The following is a 19,349-nucleotide window of genomic DNA, read 5'->3' as shown; positions in this document are numbered from 1 at the left end:
GAAAACGACCTTTCTAGCACTGTGTACTTGCCTTAAAAATGATCAGTTCAAATAACGTACTGTACTATACCTCACTAAAATATTGTGCAGCAATACATTAGCTGAATGTTCAGAAAAAAATTTTGGATTTACTCTTAGTTTACACTATGCCTTTCTTAGTTTATATGATGCATTTTTATAACGCTTAAAGCTTACAGTAGTACTATTCCATAAAATTTCAGACGATATTCGTAGAAAAAAAGTATTGTATTTTTAATCCCGTATTTACCAAAACATGAAACAAGTTTATTTCCCAATTTTTCACATTGAGTGAAACGCCCATTAAATAACTTTTTGTACTCCAAAAATGTGTATTATATATAACTCATTGAACGTAATGATAGGTTAATTAGTTGCTCAACGACTCCAATTGCGACCTGTGTCTTGCGACATGCTAGAAGAACGCTGCTTCGAATAAACATTTCCGCTGTTTTTATAACCTCCACGACGTTCTTTCTTGTCAGTGCGTCCACTTGCACCAATGGTAATATTAACATTAGGTGGATGATCAAAACCGAACGATTTGGCTACCTTTGCCAAATCCAGTTTATTGATGTCAAAAATCGATTTCAGAGAATAAGAAGCATAAGCTTGAAGGTATGCACGGTATCCATCTTTAGCAGATTGTTGCAAATAGTAATTTTTAGATACAAGCTTTTCCAACTGAGATTGGACGTTAGCGATCTTGTTGGCAGGAAACTCGTATTCGTTCAAGGGTACTCTAGCATTCTTTAAGTAGCGCAAGAAGCCAAGTTCCGAAGGGGTAAGGAACATCAAACATTTACCTCTCTTTTGATTACCTCTAGCAGTACGACCAACACGGTGAATGTAATCACGAGGATCATCTGGAGGATCATATTGCACAATCCAATCTACTGCAGGGATATCAAGACCACGGGCAGCGACATCTGTACACAACAAAATACCTCTTTCGGCATTACAAAATTCAAAAAAGGTATTCGTACGGCGCTGTTGCTTTTGCTTACCATGAAGATCTAAAACAGGTAAGTCGATGTAGTTCAAAAGTTCAGCCAAATACTTCACAGATGCACAAGAGGACATGAAAACGATCACCTTTTTCTTTAAGTTTCTCTTCAAGAAAGAAAATAAAAGAAGGAATCGTTTGTCGGATTCGACAACCACGTAACCCTGTTCCAAACCTTCAACGGTTGAAGTGTCTTTCGAGGAGTCAACATTAATGTATAGAGGACCAGGTCTTAAAGAGATTCTGGCTAAGTCCTCAACTTTAGTAGTTTGGGTGGCAGAAAACAATGAGGTTTGACGATCTTCGGAAGGAAGCACTTTGACGATTTGACGCATTTCGTCTTCGAAACCGATTTCCAAAATACGATCAGCCTCATCGATAACAAGAGAACGGAGATTACGATAGACGAATCCTTTGGTATTTTGCAAATGATCCAGCAAACGACCAGGAGTGGCCACCAATAAATTGACACCCTTAACGAGTTTCTCTGCCTCAGCACGACGATTAGCACCTCCAATGACGATACCGTATGTTTGATGATGGTATTTCAAAACTTCCTTGGCAACACCAAAAATTTGAAGAGCTAATTCACGAGTTGGAGATACAATGATAACACCAGTGCCGTTACGAGGCTTGAATTTCAATGCATAAAGCATTTCGATAGCTGGGATTAAGAAAGCAAGTGTCTTACCGCTACCAGTCTTAGCAGCACCTAAGACATCGCGACCAGCAAGTAAAGGAGGAATCGTTCGAGCTTGCACTTCGGTCATTTTCTCAAAAGCCATATCTGTGATAGCCTTTTGTGTATTTTCAGAAAGAGGAAGCTCAGAAAAGTTTTCAACCTCGCCTTGGATACCTCCATTCAATTTGGCTGTTCCATGAATTTCTTCGTTGGCCTCATTTTCATTTTCCTCATTCTCAATTTCCTTAGTGTTCTCTTCTACAGAAGCATCCTCTCTTTCTTCCTTCTCTTGGTCACTGACACTCTTGTCTTTTTTTTTCTTTTTTTTCTCGGGGGCTGATTCGCCAACAATTCCGTCCTGCTGCACTACAGCAATTTCTTTTTCAAGCTCCTCCTCAGGTTTCACTTCGGACTGAGCCTTTTTACGCTTCAATTCCGATTTACCCATCTCCGAAACACTGTTTGACAGTATAGGTTCCTGGTGAGTTTTCTGCGTACAGTAAAATCCATTCTATGTCTCGATACACCGTAGTCATTTAATGAGCTCCTTGCATTGCTCTTTCTATATAACGATGCATAATTATGCTTATTGTTATAAACGCATATGCTACTATATAGTAGTAATATTAAAAACTTAATCATAAATCTCTTATAAACAGGCATAAATGTGTAACCCACTAGCTTGTTACTTGTTTTAATGCAACCGCTGTTGATAGCTTTGTAAGCCACCTTTCAAGCCACCTTTCAGATTAGAAAGGATTTTCAGCAGTCTTTCCGTACTTCTGTTCTCTCAGCCCAGTCCCTCTTTTTTCGCAAAACACAGTTCTTTTATTGTGCTAGGAATAGCCGTACATTCATCTTCCAATTGTCTCTTAAAATTTTAAAAGGGAACGGTTATTAATCCTAAATAGCAACTAGCCTTTCAACGCCGGTGAACGGGAAGAACTTATAACCCGACCTGGCTCCAATATGAGGCTTTTGCAAGGCCTCTTTTTCTCTTTTTTTCTTTTCTTTTGTATAGTTCAATCGACGGTAGCGAAATCAAGGCAGTTATACGTGAAATCACTGACAACATGTATGCCGAATTCGCAGTTCTCAGCTTCGACATTGGACGCTGTGTACTACCCAGATAACACTTCTATATACTTTGATGTATCAGCACGCTCTCTTGTTTCTACCAATGTTTCGATTCATGTAAATGTCAGTGCTTATGGATTCACGTTGGAGAAAACAATCGATCCTTGTAACATGAACATTGCTGGGTTCTGTCCCATGCAGGCCGGAAACATCATATTAGAAGGAAACCATAATTTGACCGGTGAAGTAATCCAATGGATCGATGATCTTCCTGGCATTGCCTATTTAGTGCCTGACTTGGACGCAAAAGTAACCGTCAATATCTATGATACCGACAACAATCAAAGGATTGCTTGTGTAATGACAAACGTTGAGAATGGTCGTTCTGTGTACTATCATGTCATATACTGGGTTATGTGCATGGTGATTGGTATTCCCTTGCTCTTGTCTCTACTTTTATCTCCTGTTCTTCAAACTCCAGCTATGTGGGAAGTTTTTGAAAACATGGTTGTATTATTCCAATTTGCACAGATGCAAGCTCTTTATGCCATGATGGCAAGCCCTCTTCCTGCAATTATTTTCAGCTGGGGACGTAATTTCATCTGGTCTATGGGAATCATTAAAATAGGGTTTATGCAAAAAGTTTTCACCTGGTATGTGAAATCCACTGGAGGTGACCCGTCAGTTCTTGTTGAAATGGGTCCCCACGCCAACGTGGGTCTTGCAAAACGTGGACTAGAAACTGCGTCTTATTTTTCTAAAAGAGCTTCCAACTCAACTCTAGGAACAGGCTCCTCCTCGAGTTCGAATAACGGTACAGTGGCGCTTAGAGGCATCAAACGTATTTCCTATTTGATGGGAATTGAGACGACTAACTTTTTTATTACTGGATTTTCATTCTTTATCATCCTTCTTGGATTTACCGTATGTATTGCCATACTGTCTCGAATTGTTCTTGAGGTGTACTATCTTGTTGCTCGAGATAAGACATTAAAAAGACAACGCATTCGTGAATATTGGAAAGCCATCACGAAAGGCTTTTTTTACCGTGCCATTTATCTTGGCTTTTGGCAAATGAGTGTGCTGTGTATGTGGGAAATATATACCCGTGACTCTTCAGCTTTGGCATTTTTGTCTATGTATGTGATCGTAGATATGGCTGTTCTATTGTTGTACGCATTTGTGCGCACAATGCAAATCATTCGGAAAACTGGTGCTTTTTCTGATCCGGATGCACTGTTCAATTTGTATTCAGACACTCAACATTTGATGAGATGGGGATTCATGTATGTGAGCTACCGACATCGGTTTTTCTTTTTGAGCTTTTTCTTGCTCGTTGTAATTCTAATAAGATCGATGTTCATCGGTTTTGGTCAATCCTCGCCCATTGTACAAGGTTGTGCTATGTTTGCGATTAGCGTTGTGGAATTCTTCTTCATGATCTTTGCTCGACCCTATGCTACAAAGCACTTGAATAGCTTGCACATTGGTATTGCTTTGGTAAATTTGATAAGCGGAATATTTATCCTCATCATGTGCAAAGCATTCACAATAAATGAATTAGCTCGTCAAGTTATAGGTATTGTGTTCTTTGCTATTAATGCTATCGCGATGCTACTATTAATTTTGGGTATTTTTATTCGCAACGTGATAGTGTTATTAAGAAGAAGCAAGAATGGTACCTATTATCGTATATTGGATGATTCGAATAAAAAGAGTACTTCTATTCAAGACTTTTCTAAGCACCCGAGCTCGGAGATCAATGTTTACCATGATTCTGGGTTGACGGGAACGACAGCGCGAGGTTCGACGGATATACGCACTACGGATAACCCATTTTCCAGTGGTGACGACAGATTTCCGAATCATAAAAATATGCCATGGCAAGCCATAGAGGAAGAGTCGTTCGCCAGGTTGCATGAAACAAAACCAAACGAGCTTTATAGCGATCCTAGCGATGTGGCATCAAGCAGAGGATATCGACGAAGACCGTTGCCTGAGACACCCTTCTATTAGTTTATTCTTTCTATTTATAAGCATTTTCCTATAAGAGGCGTCATATAGTCATTACAAAGTGGATTTATAAACAGTAAAATCCAATACCGGGACTACTCGTTGCTTGTGGATCCGCCGTGCGCAATACCATTATGGTAGCCGTTTTATGCAAAATTTGGTAAAGACGGCACTGTTAGATCTCGGAGAAGAACCCCCTTAAAAACAACAACTGCATGAGCATAAGTCATACTTTATTTATTTTGAAAGATAGTTGTTATTACTTGATACTGCATACCCTGTTACTGTCTAAGTTTTTATGTTTACGTTGTTTCCAAAAATCTCTTTTGGAAAGTTCGTGTGTGATATGATTCGATACCTGAAGATCCTCTTTCTCTCTTTTTTATCCGAGGACCTATTTTAGTTTTTCTGTTGTCTTTAGATGTGAATACAAATTTGAATACCTTAAGATTACAACGTTGTCGATGGGAGTACATGAATGAAGAGTAAATAGTTATCGTAATACTATTTTTAGAAAGTACCTATCAATTGATGAGGCGATAAAGTCCTGCACCCACAAATCCTGTAGCTAGTGACAATATACCCAATCTTCTTGTACGGTAGAATGGCGTACCTCTTGGAATGTTGGACTGCCAGTAAGCATAAACACCAAGCCCTGTAAATGCTGTGGCACCTACAAGGCGACAGGGCAGACAATCATATTGCTCAAACTTTGGATCTTTAAGATCAACAGAGGATTCGGATTGTGGAGAAGCCATAAAAAAAAAGAATGAAACAAGAACAAAAAGTTGCTATAGGATAGCAGTTCGAAAAAAGAACACGATGGGAATAATGCCGTAGAGATTCGAAAGCAACAGGATGAAGACTCTTTTTAGAATGAAATAAAGGAGTTGAGTTATTTATACCGGAAATTTCAACTAAAATAACCAAAATAGAATAGACCAAAGAAAAAGGACAAGGACTGAAAAGAGTTTAGCTAGAACGCTGAAAGTTGCATGAATCTTGGTGATTCGAAAATTCAATCCACGAAACACAGCAAAACTAATTCAAAGAGAAAGATTCTTTTTTTTTGACTTAATACAAGCATCGACCAATATTGACGACCCCTTTGGAATAGTTCATTTCATCTCTTGGGTTTGTTTACATCAATAGTGAGGCTTTACGAGATTGAAAATTTCTTTTCTCTAGTCACGATTGAGTACGATATTTACTGTCGATCCTCCATGGGAAGCAACAGTATCGGAAATTCCCTGGGCCGAGCATTGTCAAAAAAGAATTTTTTGAAGCTTCCATACACTGTTTCATTGTATACTTTCTCATTCAAATATTGAACTCTTAATTCGGATTTCTTTCATCTTCCTTATATCTAATATCATTTAAGCCGCTGTACAGAATTATACGGAGCTTCGTTGTGACTTGGTAAACGTGTAGCATTTGAGCCCGAAAGAATAGAGTAAATAAGTTAACCACTGCCATAACGAAGGAAAGAGCGGTGACTCCAAATCAGTTATAAACAACAATCTACTTTGAGTTTTTGCTTTCATTGTAAAGCAGGAAAAAAGTAATTTAGGAATGGCGACTGAACTTCGTAGAAAACTGGTTATTGTGGGAGACGGTGCATGTGGTAAAACATGCCTTTTAATGTAAGTATATGAGCTGGTTGTTGGAAAGGAGAGCATATTCAGCGATGATACCTGGATAGCTTGACTCTTCTTCATTTTGAATGATGTTTGGTTCTTTTAAGGCAGAGAGACCTCCACTTGTTCATGTTCAAAGGCCTTTAGGTTGGGAAGGGTAAAGGTTTATTTCCGGACATGACTGGTGACAGCAAATAAATTTGAAATGGGTCGCTTCTGTTGAGAAGGAAGAGTCGACGTCGTAGGTTTTGAAAGGGGTGGGGCTTATAGAAGAAGAAATCGTCGTCTCGCATTTCATTAAGATGTCGTTTTGATCTGCATAAAAACAGATTGTGTCTATCCTACTTGAAAGTATCTGTTGGCTTTTTCTTTTTTAAAAAGTTCCTGCTTAATCTCTTCCTTCAGTCCTGTTCGTTTCGTCAACCAGACTCGTATTTCTTTTACTCTTTTAACATTCCATTCGTTACTAACTTTGTATAGTGTCTTCTCAAAAGGCACCTTCCCAGAAGTTTATGTTCCCACCGTCTTTGAAAACTATGTTGCTGATGTAGAAGTTGATGGACGTCACGTTGAATTGGCCTTGTGGGATACTGCCGGTCAAGAAGATTATGACCGTTTGAGACCTTTGTCTTATCCAGATTCTCATGTCATTCTTATTTGTTTCGCTGTCGATTCTCCGGATTCCCTCGATAACGTCCAAGAGAAATGGATTTCCGAAGTTCTTCACTTCTGCTCCAGTCTTCCTATATTGCTCGTCGCTTGCAAGGCTGATTTGCGTCATGATCCCAAAATTGTTGAAGAACTCTCCAAAACTCAACAACATCCTGTTAGCAGTGAGGAGGGCCAAGCAGTTGCTCAAAAGATCGGTGCTTACAAGTATTTGGAATGCTCTGCTAAGACAAACGAAGGTGTCCGTGAAGTTTTCGAATCTGCCACCCGTGCTGCTATGTTGAAACACAAGCCAAAGACTAAGCCTTCCAGTGGTAGCAAAAAGAAGAAGCGTTGTATATTGATGTAAAGTGACTCTCTTCTATGGAATATCATCATATTTTTTCCATTTAGATAAATCGTTTCCGATTCTTTTTACTCTATCTTTATTATCATATTTGTAATTTACCTGTACATTTCCTTTTGTCCCTTCTTGCTAGCTGCGGTTTATGGATGTATGCTTTTCTGTCCGGTGATGAGATGCATTCTTGTGTCTAAGCACGGCTGTTTATTGAATTCGTTACGGTCGTCCTGTTATGAGTTGTTTGGGTCCAATTTATCTGGGTAACTTTTCTGTTTCGACTTTCAAAGCAACGCATCTATATTTAAATTGCGTGCGCTCTTAGTAATCTCTTACTTTTTCTTATTTCTTTGCTTGAGCATTCTCTTATGAGACTTGCTTTTTTTTCTTAACATTCCTTGCATGATGAATATCCCTATTGCATGCCTCATTGTTCATTGAAGAACTTTTTGAGAACCCTTGTTGCTTAACTTTCTTTAATAGTCGTCTAGCTTGGTCACTATTTTATATATCGGAAATTCAATTCAAAAATCTGCTCAGTAAACATTACATTTTTCTCCCTAGTAGAACATAGAAGAGTACCTTCTAAGCACGCGCTGTTTGGGAAAATATGCTAGTAGATACACAATTTATGAGACATCAAGTAAAATGCGAACTTTCATTCAATTGCATCTCTCGTGTTTCTTTCTAGACATTTTTTTCATCATTAGAATCAAGTCGGTGTTGCAAGCGAGTTTAATCAGTATTATACCATTGCTAGTATTGTTTCATAGCAGTTGAAGATGCTGTTGTTTCAAAACCTACGTACGTGCTATGCTGAATATATAGGTTTTAAACAAAGAAATCTGGATCCTTTACAGGCATGTATTTCAACATGATTTCTGTAGCAAGTCAGCACCAAACAACAAAATTTCGATTATTATTAATCCATTTTTTTTATTAATTGTTTATTTTGTTCAATTTAAGAAGAACCTATAGTCACAACGTTTCTTAAGTTTGGTTCCCTTTCTTAAACTACCAAACAAACAACTGGTGAATGTCGTGCACAGAAGAGGACCCTAACCTGCATGAGAAAGATCGCCGCATCGAAACAGAAAATGCTTTCAATTACATTCCATTAATGTACGAATGTTCAGATATCCTTATGCGGAAGTGAACTGCGGATCTTACATCGTACAATTCTCATCAATCCATTTTATCTAATGAATTTTAAAAATTAGCTTTCGAAAAAAGTTTTATCTTTTTATTTGTTCATTAACAAAGCTAGACATGCATAACATCCACTTATGAGCAACTTCTTTCTTTGTTTTTGGAAAAGAAAGAACGCGGTTGTTTTGATGACAAAGACGCGTCTGAACGCGCGTCGCGTATCCCAAAGCTCACGCAATCCAAATGAATTTGACCTGTTCGTGGAGTAATACTCGCGTCAAGAGGTTATCTGATTATTGTCTAATAAATCCATACACACGAATCTTATAAATGAAAGAAAAGTTTTGTTTTTGTTCAATATATTTAGTTTTTTTTATGCGGGTTTTTTAGGTTGAAATTCTGGTCTTCGTCTTCAGGCACGCTCAAGTTGCTGTAGCAGTTATTAAATGTGAAGTATGGAATAAAGAAATATTCAGGTTAGTAAGAGCTTTATTTTTTGATTTCAAGTTCGAATAGTATTTACAAACTCGTTCCTGTGGTTTATTTACATCGAATGTTTGCAATATCATGTTGTTGTGACGCGTCGCGTAGATTATTTAATACGAGCGCGACGCGTACGGGCGCGTTTTCGTTTGCTATATATTATCCACCATCCCCAACGCTAATGCTCTAAACAAAAACAATGTTTGTCTATAAGAGAGGTAAGTATTTTTTGAAGCCATTACACTAGGAGAATCCGTTTAAATAAATAATACCAATGTGAGTTGGCTTTTTTCGCGAATTTTGTAAAGATGACTACTCTTTCTGGGAAGGATCAAAGGACTTTTTACGGTCATAACTTTGAAAAGAGAAAGAAAATTTTTACTCTTGTTGGTTCTTTTATATGTTTTTACGTGAAATGATTCTCTTGATTGACTAAGAATGGTCACTGTACCAAGTCCAGTGGCGGATAATGGCCTTAACCACATACGGAAATATTTTGAAGCTGAGCTAACAAATCTATTTAGACGGACACCAGGAAAAGGTTGCATTTGATAAGATCACAGCTCGTGTTTCAAGACTTTGTTATGGTCTTGACTCCGATCATGTGGATCCTGTGGCCATTACTCAAAAAGTCATCTCAGGTGTCTATCCCGGTGTAACCACTGTGGAATTGGATAACTTGGCAGCTGAAACTGCTGCTACTATGACCACAAAGCATCCTGATTATGCTATCCTTGCTGCAAGAATTGCGGTCTCCAACTTACATAAGCAAACAGATAAGGCATTCTCTACTGTTATGCAAAAACTTCACGATTATGTTAATCCCAAAACTGGTAAACATGCTCCTATGATTTCTGATGAGGTATATAACATTGTTATGAAGCACAAGGACGAATTGGATAGTGCTATCATTTATGATCGAGACTTCACATATAACTTTTTTGGTTTTAAGACATTGGAACGTTCCTACTTATTGCGTATTAATGGAAAAGTTGCTGAACGTCCTCAGCACTTGATTATGCGTGTGGCTGTCGGTATTCATGGTGAGGATATTGAAGCTGCCCTTGAGACTTACAACTTGATGTCTTTACGTTACTTTACCCATGCTTCCCCTACTCTCTTCAACGCTGGTACTCCTCGCCCTCAAATGTCATCTTGTTTCCTTGTTACAATGAAGGATGATTCTATTGAAGGTATTTATGACACTCTCAAAACTTGTGCAATGATTTCCAAGACTGCTGGCGGTATTGGTATAAACATGCATAATATTAGAGCCACTGGTTCCTATATCGCTGGTACCAATGGTACATCCAATGGCCTTGTTCCCATGATTCGTGTCTTTAACAACACTGCTCGCTATGTCGACCAAGGTGGTAACAAGCGTCCAGGTGCTTTCGCTGCTTATCTTGAGCCTTGGCATGCTGATATCATGGAGTTCCTTGACCTTAGAAAGACACATGGTAAGGAAGATTTCCGCGCTCGTGAGATGTTTTACGCTCTTTGGATCCCAGACTTATTTATGCGCCGTGTGGAAAAGAATGAACCATGGACCTTCTTTTGTCCCAATGAGGCACCTGGCTTAGCCGATGTTTGGGGTGAAGAGTTTGAGGCTTTGTATGAAAAGTATGAAAAGGAGAACCGCGGACGTCGTCAGTTGCCTGCCCAAAAAGTTTGGTATGCCATTTTGCAATCTCAAACTGAGACTGGTAACCCTTTTATGCTCTACAAAGATTCATGCAATCGCAAGTCTAACCAAAAGAATTTGGGTACTATTCGCTGCTCCAACTTGTGTACCGAAATTATGGAGTATTCCGCTCCCGACGAAGTTGCCGTTTGTAACCTTGCTTCAATTGCTTTGCCTACTTTTATCAAGGATGGCAAGTACAACTTTCAAAAGCTTCACGATGTAGCTAAGGTCGTTACTCGCAATTTGAACAAGATTGTTGACATTAATTATTATCCTGTACCTGAAGCTCGCAAAAGTAACTTCCGCCACCGCCCTATCGGTTTGGGTGTTCAAGGACTTGCTGATGCCTTTTTTGCCCTCCGTCTTCCCTTCGAATCTGCAGGTGCTAAGAAGTTGAACATTCAAATCTTTGAAACTATCTATCATGCCGCTGTTGAAGCCTCTAATGAATTGGCTGAAAAGAACGGCCCTTACGAGAGTTACGAAGGTTCTCCTGCTTCTCAAGGTATCTTGCAATATGATATGTGGAACGTTACTCCTACTGACTTGTGGGATTGGGCGGCTTTGAAGGCCAAGGTTGCTAAACACGGTTTGTATAATTCTCTGTTGGTTGCTCCTATGCCTACTGCCTCTACATCTCAAATTCTTGGTTTCAATGAGTGTTTTGAGCCTTACACCTCCAATATGTATCAACGTCGTGTTCTTTCGGGTGAATTCCAAATTGTCAACCCTTGGTTATTGAAGGATCTTGTTGAACGTAACTTGTGGAACGAGGAAATGAAAAATAAACTTGTTATGCTCGATGGCTCTATTCAAGCTATCCCAGAGATCCCTCAAGATCTTAAGGATCTGTATAAGACTGTTTGGGAAATCAGTCAAAAAACTGTCATTGATTATGCTGCTGATCGTGGTCCTTTTGTCGATCAATCTCAAAGTCTGAATGTTCACTTGAAGGATCCTTCTTATGGTAAAATTACCAGTATGCACTTCTATGGCTGGAAGAAGGGCTTGAAAACTGGTATGTATTATTTGCGTACTATGGCGGCTGCTTCTGCCATCAAGTTTACTGTTGATCCTATGATCCTTCGTGAGCGTAATAAGCAAGTTGCTCAAGAAAATCGTGCTCCTATTAAGAATGAAAAGGCTGAAAACAAGGGGAATAAGGATTCTGATGAGGCTGACATCTACAATGAACAAGTCATTGCATGCTCTATTAATAATCCTGAATCATGTGAGATGTGTTCTGCTTAAAAAGTCTAAAAAGCTTTGGTTTATTTTTGTTATGAATGACTTCCATTTGATGTATATTATAAGGTAACCTTTGTTGGTTTTACTGTCTTTCCTTTTTCTGTTTTAGTGAGCTGGCTCCGATCATTTAGTTTTGAGGTTGAGATTTTATTTAGTAAATAAAAATTTCTTTAATAATAGACTGGAATTCTATTTTGTGTACGAAGCGCAGTAGTCAACAATCAATACATCTAAGCATATGCGTGGAGCAAATATACAAGCCTTACCACAATAGAATGGACTTCCATCATTACTTAGATAGTTGCGGAGTCTGAAGAAAGTACTAAGACGGCAACACTTAGTATATGGTGAGTTTATTCAATTTTACACATAGAACGTCTTTAATGTCATGATGATCGCAATAGCATCATTATTTTTATTCATAGAAGTTAGCATCGATTTTCGTAATGCGAACTTCTAGATATGGCAAGATATGAGGTTTTCAAAAAATAATTAATTAGTAAAGCCTTCTGGTTTCATTTTTTTCGTCGCTGATTTACTTGTTTCAAAAGCGCTCAGACACGATTGCAGCGTTGACTTTCAAGAAATAGGGACTCAAGAACTCAGTTATGAATGGTACAGTAGAACAGGAAATGCCTTCACAATCAAGGAAAGCTTTAATATTGGTGACAAGTTATAATGGCCCTTTTTATGACGACGGCGACAATACAGGAGTATACTATCCAGAGGTTTATGGACTCTTTCGGGTTCTCCAGAGCAACGGGTTTGACGTTGAATTTGCTTCTGACACTGGAGAGTACGGATTCGATTGCAAATCAGTACAGGAATCTTCCACTACGAGGGAAGCTTTGAATGTTCTCGATGATCCGAAGAGCACGCTGGTAGCTAAATTGAAAACAATATCTCGATTGAGTCGTCTTGACCCTGATGATTACGATGCAATTATCGTTTCCGGAGGATACGGATGCTATTTCAACTATTCCCATTGCAAAGACGGTCAAGAGTTTATGAGAGCTATGTTTCGTAAAAACAAGGTTATTGCTACTGTTGCTGAAGGCGTTCTATTACTGACTTACACTACGAGAGACGATGGTCATACTTTGTGTTGGAATCGAAGGATAACCAGCTGTACTTGGAGAGATTCGATTCAAAATGGGGTGCAGGATATATAAAAGAGACTTCATTTTCCTTCTATTGAGGATATATCCAACGAGAGTGGAGCTATCTTTGAAAATCCACCGGTATTTTATACAGATGGTTTTGCTATCGAGGATGGAAACATTATAACTGGATCGAATAAAAATAGCGCTGAATTAGTTGCTCAGAAGGTTGTGAAGAACTTGAATTATAACCAGATAAACTAGAAATCACGAGGAATTATGAAACATTCTTAACCTAAGTTCTTGACTAATACAAGCCTTCTATCTAATTGATCCCACATCACAGAATTACTTCTTCGTCACTTGTTTTTATAAAATCTCTACGTTCTTAAATTTCACAATTTAGCTTTCTGGATTTAATTCTTACTTTCCTTTCGATGGCTGCAAGAAAAGGCTTGTAACATACGGCATTGTTCAATGACATTGGAGTATAAAAGTATTATCATCGTCGGTTCGATAAGGAAGATTAAATTCTCACCAAAACTCACGAATTAAAAATTTGCAAAGGTAAGATTTCTCAAAGATTGCCGCATTCCACTTCATTCCTATTACCCTGAGGTTTGTCTCGAATTTTCATTTTGGCTATATTCTATCCTTTGCTTGCAAAATGCAGAAAATAGTAAGCAAGCAAACAATTACCAGTACTCATTTAAATATTCAGAATTGAAAATGATAATTCTTAGAGTATCCAGACATTATTTTTTGTAATGGCGAATACCCCCTTACTGCTTAATAGTTTTTTGACAGAGAAAGATTTATTCTTTTTAATATCGTTTGGGTCGCCGCAAATGTTTGGAACATATTTATTAACTAATGGATGATTTCCTAAAAAAGATAATGGAAATATGAAAGTGATCCAAAAAAAGAAAGGAAAAAAAATCAATTTACATCTCAGATGGACTCATAATATCTGCCGCGTTTTCTTTGACAGCTGCTTTGATATCCTCTTCATCGTCGGGTTCCTCAGTGGTTAAAGGTTGGACTTGTATGCCGTAAAAGACAATACTTCCCATGCCAATACAGGCTGCTAAAACACACATGGCTACTGAAGCGATTGCCTTGGATGTCCAACCAGAAGGCATTTCACCGGGAGGAGCAGGAGCGCCAGTCAAATTCGATATATTGTAAGTGTTTCCAGCACCGTTACCTGAAACTTCAATATTTTGCATTATACACTGGCGACGGACAAATTCAGGAGCAGTTATATAAGGAACTCTATCAGGAGCCTCCAAAAAGGTTGCAACCAAACCACTTTCCATATGCCATTCAATATGGCAATGCAAAAGCCAAGCACCGGGATTGTCAGCGAGAAAACGAAGGCGAACAAAACTTCCAGGATGAATTTCAATGGTGTCACGGCGGATGGGATGATCATACACCTTATGCTCAGTTTGGTCGTTGTATTCACCAGCGTTTTCATCACCTCGTTCTAATACCTGGAAAACGTGTCCATGTAAATGGAAAGGATGTTTTCCTGTATCGTGGTTATCGATAACCACGTCAACTGTTTGGTTGTAATCAAAGATAAAGGCATTGGTATAGGGGCCGTAGGTTATGGGTTTCATGTTATAATCATCATAGTTGGTAGAGTTGGCAATCATAAGTCCAGGAACTTTTGGATATTTGAATGATTTTCCATTAATTTCAGCATAGTTTGCACCATTTTCAAGGGTAAAGAAATCGAACCAAAGAGAGACGTTATGGTCGGCTTCTCCCCAATTGACATCGTACAAAGGTTGTAATTCGGCATCATCATAGCTGTTAATCTCATCAACAGGAAGTGCATAGTTGTTGGGAGAGTTGGAATTGTATGAAAGCCAGGCAGTAATGTTTGGATTATAATTAGGGGGGACCTGGTCAAAAAGTGATTCATCCATATAAGCGGTCATGGCATAGTTACGGTCGGTGGAATTTTTGGCTGTCACAAGAACACTGTAGCGCTGGGCAGTGGTTATGTGGATTGAGGATACTTCTTGAGGTTTTGTGTATATACCATCAACCTCGATGATGGTCATATTGTGATCTTCGAGCATAATGTCATAATTGTTGAAGGCGCCCAAATTAACAAAACGGAGTCGATATGTTTTTCCCGGTTCCATTTTGAAGGTAGAGTTAATGCTATCATTGATGAGACCAGTGTCGGGAACTGGTTCAGCACCGGTCGGGTTGTGCCAACTTACGAATTGCTCAGGAACGAGTTTATAAAACGGTTCATAATACCAATCAGTTAAACTGATGATATAATCCTCATCATAGTCGTAAGGCTCGTTTGGGTTATTGATAACGAAGGAAGTACGAAGGCCATCTGGGTATTGACTCATATCGTGAGAGTGAACCCAGTAAGTGCCGGTCTGATCGGCGGTGAAGTTGTAATAATAGGTAGAACCAGGAGGGATAGAGCATTGAGTCATTTGTGGAACACCATCCATATAACCATTATGGCGCTGAAAAATACCATGGGAGTGCAAGCTGCAAGTTCGATTGTCGCGAAGATGGTTGCTCATTTTGATGATTACTTGGTCGCCATAATCGACGACGAGAGGTTCAATGGGCCATTGGTTATTCACACCCATCACCCAGCGAGGATGGCCGGATTTATCAACGTCCAAGTTGTCTATATCTGTGACATTCCATTCAAACAGGCGGGTTTTAGCAAGAGCAGATCCCACAAGCGTACACAACACAAGCCCAAAGGAAGGTAGAAACATTTGAAAATCAATGGATAATAATATTTATGATAATACAAGAAAAGCACAAACTTAGTATGGAAGGATCAGAAAATAGGCGACAAGCAAAATCAACGAACGGTATATGGAGGAAAAAGAAGCCTTGATCAATACGATCCCTATAACAACCAAATAAAGTAATAAATAATGAAATAAAGATAATAAAACAAATTAAAAAAGATCAAAAGTGAAATCCTTTCTATCCCAAAGTCTTTTGGTGTGTTAAGTTTTTTGTTTCTTGAAAAAATGGACTTTGATCAGATATCCAAGATCAGAAATCGCTGCCATTAAGACTTTATTTTATACCCGGAATGAACTGATCTGATATTTTTGTGCAGGTTGCAAAAAATGTCTATATCTTCTTTGTCCCTCTTTTGATAATCTGATAGTGCAAAATAAGCATAGAGATAACCAATCGGAAAATATATGGCGACATTTCTGTAGTTATCAGATCATCCCATATGTAACCAGCATTCCCAACTTAAAGTGCTTATAACGGAGAGGGAGGCCTCTCCATGATGAGAAGGCTCATATCAGATTTAAGAGCAGAAGATTAGATTCCGTTAAACTGATAAAGTGATAGAGACCGAGGTGGATTGTCGCATTATTTTTGTCTTATACATTGGAGTGTAAACAAAAGAAGGTAAAAAGAAAAGTGAAATTAAGTGAAGAAAAGAATTAAAGAAATATGGGAAATAATGTATTTTCAGTACCGATTTACTTTATCGTACTTCGAGAGACGCTCGAGGCGTCAATTATTGTGTCTGTATTGATGTCGTTCATTTCACAAACGTTGACGAACGCGAATGGAGAAGTCTCGGATCCAAAGTTAAAGCGTAGATTTACGATTCAAGTATGGGTTGGCTCATTTATCGCACTATTTATTTGCCTGGCTGTCGGCGGTGGGTTTATTGGTGCCTTTTACGCACTAGGAAAAGATATCTGGGGAAGTTCTGAAGAAATATGGGAAGGCGCATTTTCACTCATTGCTGTTGTTTTGATTACAGTCATGGGATTTGCAATGCTTCGTGTCTCGCACCTTCAAGAGAAATGGAGAAAAAAGCTCATGCGTAGTATCGCAAATCGAAAGGCTCGTGGTATTGGTAGTTGGAGTAAAAAGTATGCTATGTTTTTGCTCCCCTTCTTCACAGTCCTTCGTGAAGGGCTTGAGGTTGTCGTTTTCGTTGGCGGTGTCGGATTAGAAACACCGGCCACTGCATTCCCTCTGCCTGTTGTTTGTGGTCTCATTACTGGCTGCTTGATTGGTTATTTTATTTATAAGGGTGGAAATATTATGAATTTGCAATGGTTTTTGATCGCTTCTACTTGTATCCTATATCTCATTTCTGCTGGTCTTATGGCCAAGGCTGTTTTTTACTTTGAGGTCGATAAATACAGTCGTGCTACCGGAGGTGACTCGGCTGAATTAGGTGATGGGCCTGGTTCTTATCCTTTTCAACAAGCAATTTGGCATGTTAACTATGGTAATCCCGAAATGAACTCTAACGGTGGATACATGATTTTCAATGCTATTTTGGGTTGGATGAATACGGGTACTTATGGTACTATTCTTAGTTATATCATTTATTGGTTATTTGTAACTACTTGCATGATGCTTATGTGGTGGAGAGAACGTCGTACTGCTCAACGCGCTCAAAAATCTGCTGGCGTTATTAGTTCAAAAAATAGCAAGGAACAGGATCTCGAGGCAGCTAATTCCATGCATTCTACCCAATCTTCATCTTCAAAAGACTCTTCCTTTGAAATTCAAGAAAAGGAAGCTAACAAAGAAATAGAAGAGGAAAGCAAGCAACCTGATGTTATTACAGAAGTCCGTCAAACTGCTTAGTTCATACACACACATATCCTCTCCCACCCCCAACTCTTGATTTTTTTTTTATATTTTATATTTCCTTTTCCTCTTCCAATGTTTTTTCTACGTTCCTATTCTTTTTGAATTGTTGTATCCCGTTTTATCTATGTCTACATACCTCTAATATTCTAATTGTTTTACTACATTTATTGTTTCATTCTTGTTTTCATAACGCATTCAGATATCTTCAATATTAGCAGAGTCCTCAAATATTTCCTGTTAAATTTTTCTCGGTACACTGTTTATTTACTCTATTTGTTTGCTTGACTTTCAATCTAATAATCTGATTAATCAGTATACTTATCTGATCGAGGTTTATTTACATCTAAACAAAAACAATGAAATGCTTTCAAGAAAACATTGATGATTTGAATCATGTAATTATGGAATGAAGGCTATTGTTTATATTATTTAAAGTATTTATAGTATCTATACAGTCGTCTTGATGCCCCCTTTTCTTTCAATCTCATTTCATATCATATATACTTCAAAAACATTATCGTCACATTCCACAGAAAAAACTTTTTTTTTGAATGAAAGTCACTAGACTGGTCATCCATTACTATTTTGTCAACTAGAATTGACTGATTCGATTTCTATTGTTATACTATTGAGCGGTGCTTCTCCATTCTTCATTATTGGTTTTATTGTTTACTTGTATGTCTGGTATTTTTCTAGTTTATTGATGGTTGTTCTCAATTATCAAATTACCAGTGTATACTTTAGTCTTTGTACACGATAATAAAAAGTTCCAAATCAATGAATCAGTATCAATTGTCATTTATGCATATGCAACACCTTCGGCCTCTATTTAAGCAAAAGAAATTTAGTGTTAGAAGTGACAAGACATATTTCTTATATTTTTGAAACTTCAGAATACAAGAAAGTCTACATTAGAATACTAGAATGACACAAACTTGCAAAACAGGTAAGGTAGCAAACTTTTCCACTTCTGCTTTGACTCTTTGCCTGTACTAGTGCATACATTTACTCCTAAACTAACGAGACGAGACCCTCAGACGCTTAACTGCAGTGATCGGACGGGAACTGGTGTTTTCGTCTAGGTTTGGCCGTAGACGTTTGCAATGTGTAAGTAAAGGTATTTGTATTAGTAATGAGTATTCATCTCATGTTTTTCAAAGTTGATAGAGGATGGTTTTGATACTTACAAGATTAAAGCACACTGTTTTTCTCTTTTCTAGCTATTCACATTGTGCTAAATTGTCGTTGAGGTGTGAGACCAAATGTCTAAATTTATAGCAGTTGACGAAGCTGTAGTTGAGAAGTAAATTATTAAACTACATTAGTTGAAACGGCCAATCTGAATACGTCCAGCTTTGAATTAGAAATCGGTTGATTATTTTGCAAAATTATCGTCATAACAACTAAATGATCATTAAAAAGGTTGCATTAACAAAAATTTTCGTCACAAAGAAAACGAACGATTCATAAATAACACTATTGCGAGACGAATTCAAAGATTCATAAAAGAGTGAACATGAAAAGCAATCAAACCTGCCGAATGAAGCTGATGCTTACTTTTGTGGACAAGAATGCAGAAACTTGAGGGATTGCAATTGA

The 19,349-nt window shown here is 38.2% G+C and overlaps 8 protein-coding genes and 1 non-coding gene across 9 annotated transcripts; 5 read left to right on the top strand and 4 right to left on the bottom strand.

Annotated features, from left to right (window-relative positions):
* Positions 1-133: 133 nt before the first annotated feature.
* Positions 134-2,159, bottom strand: SOCG_02968 (ATP-dependent RNA helicase Has1). Its single transcript, XM_013161458.1, has one exon. The coding sequence runs from the start codon at positions 2,152-2,154 to the stop codon at positions 397-399; it is 1,758 nt and encodes a 585-aa protein (XP_013016912.1). The 5' UTR covers positions 2,155-2,159; the 3' UTR covers positions 134-396.
* A 239-nt stretch (positions 2,160-2,398) lies between these two features.
* Positions 2,399-5,245, top strand: SOCG_02967 (Trp-like ion channel Pkd2). The gene has a single exon (XM_013161457.1). It carries the CDS (start codon positions 2,676-2,678, stop codon positions 4,797-4,799), a length of 2,124 nt encoding a protein of 707 aa, XP_013016911.1. The 5' UTR covers positions 2,399-2,675; the 3' UTR covers positions 4,800-5,245.
* On the bottom strand, positions 5,240-5,554 carry SOCG_02966 (uncharacterized protein; the record flags this gene model as incomplete). Its single annotated transcript, XM_013161456.1, has 1 exon — positions 5,240-5,554. One exon carries the CDS (start codon positions 5,552-5,554, stop codon positions 5,321-5,323), a length of 234 nt encoding a protein of 77 aa, XP_013016910.1. The 3' UTR covers positions 5,240-5,320.
* A 680-nt stretch (positions 5,555-6,234) lies between these two features.
* On the top strand, positions 6,235-8,038 carry SOCG_02965 (rho family GTPase Rho1). The gene is made up of 2 exons (XM_013161455.1): positions 6,235-6,439; positions 6,914-8,038. The coding sequence occupies exons 1-2, from the start codon at positions 6,369-6,371 to the stop codon at positions 7,449-7,451; spliced, it is 609 nt and encodes a 202-aa protein (XP_013016909.1). The 5' UTR covers positions 6,235-6,368; the 3' UTR covers positions 7,452-8,038.
* SOCG_02964 (ribonucleoside reductase large subunit Cdc22) lies at positions 7,989-12,214 on the top strand. Its single transcript, XM_013161454.1, has 2 exons — positions 7,989-9,292; positions 9,599-12,214. Exons 1-2 carry the CDS (start codon positions 9,274-9,276, stop codon positions 12,010-12,012), a joined length of 2,433 nt encoding a protein of 810 aa, XP_013016908.1. The 5' UTR covers positions 7,989-9,273; the 3' UTR covers positions 12,013-12,214.
* A 36-nt stretch (positions 12,215-12,250) lies between these two features.
* Positions 12,251-15,932, top strand: SOCG_02963 (ThiJ domain-containing protein). Its single transcript, XM_013161453.1, has one exon. The coding sequence runs from the start codon at positions 12,618-12,620 to the stop codon at positions 13,179-13,181; it is 564 nt and encodes a 187-aa protein (XP_013016907.1). The 5' UTR covers positions 12,251-12,617; the 3' UTR covers positions 13,182-15,932.
* SOCG_02962 (iron transport multicopper oxidase Fio1) lies at positions 13,168-16,136 on the bottom strand. Its single transcript, XM_013161452.1, has one exon. The coding sequence runs from the start codon at positions 15,875-15,877 to the stop codon at positions 14,054-14,056; it is 1,824 nt and encodes a 607-aa protein (XP_013016906.1). The 5' UTR covers positions 15,878-16,136; the 3' UTR covers positions 13,168-14,053.
* A 261-nt stretch (positions 16,137-16,397) lies between these two features.
* SOCG_02961 (iron permease Fip1) lies at positions 16,398-17,887 on the top strand. The gene has a single exon (XM_013161451.1). It carries the CDS (start codon positions 16,584-16,586, stop codon positions 17,742-17,744), a length of 1,161 nt encoding a protein of 386 aa, XP_013016905.1. The 5' UTR covers positions 16,398-16,583; the 3' UTR covers positions 17,745-17,887.
* Positions 17,888-18,694: 807 nt separating this feature from the next.
* SOCG_16110 lies at positions 18,695-18,842 on the bottom strand. The gene has a single exon (XR_001202967.1). It is a non-coding gene; the product is annotated as a 5S ribosomal RNA (ribosomal RNA).
* Between the last annotated feature and the right edge of the window lie 507 nt (positions 18,843-19,349).

The sequence above is a fragment of the Schizosaccharomyces octosporus genome (genome assembly GCF_000150505.1).
Source record: "Schizosaccharomyces octosporus yFS286 unplaced genomic scaffold supercont6.1, whole genome shotgun sequence".
NCBI classification, from domain to species: Eukaryota; Fungi; Ascomycota; class Schizosaccharomycetes; order Schizosaccharomycetales; family Schizosaccharomycetaceae; genus Schizosaccharomyces; species Schizosaccharomyces octosporus.
This window is presented reverse-complemented; position numbering and strand designations above follow the sequence as displayed.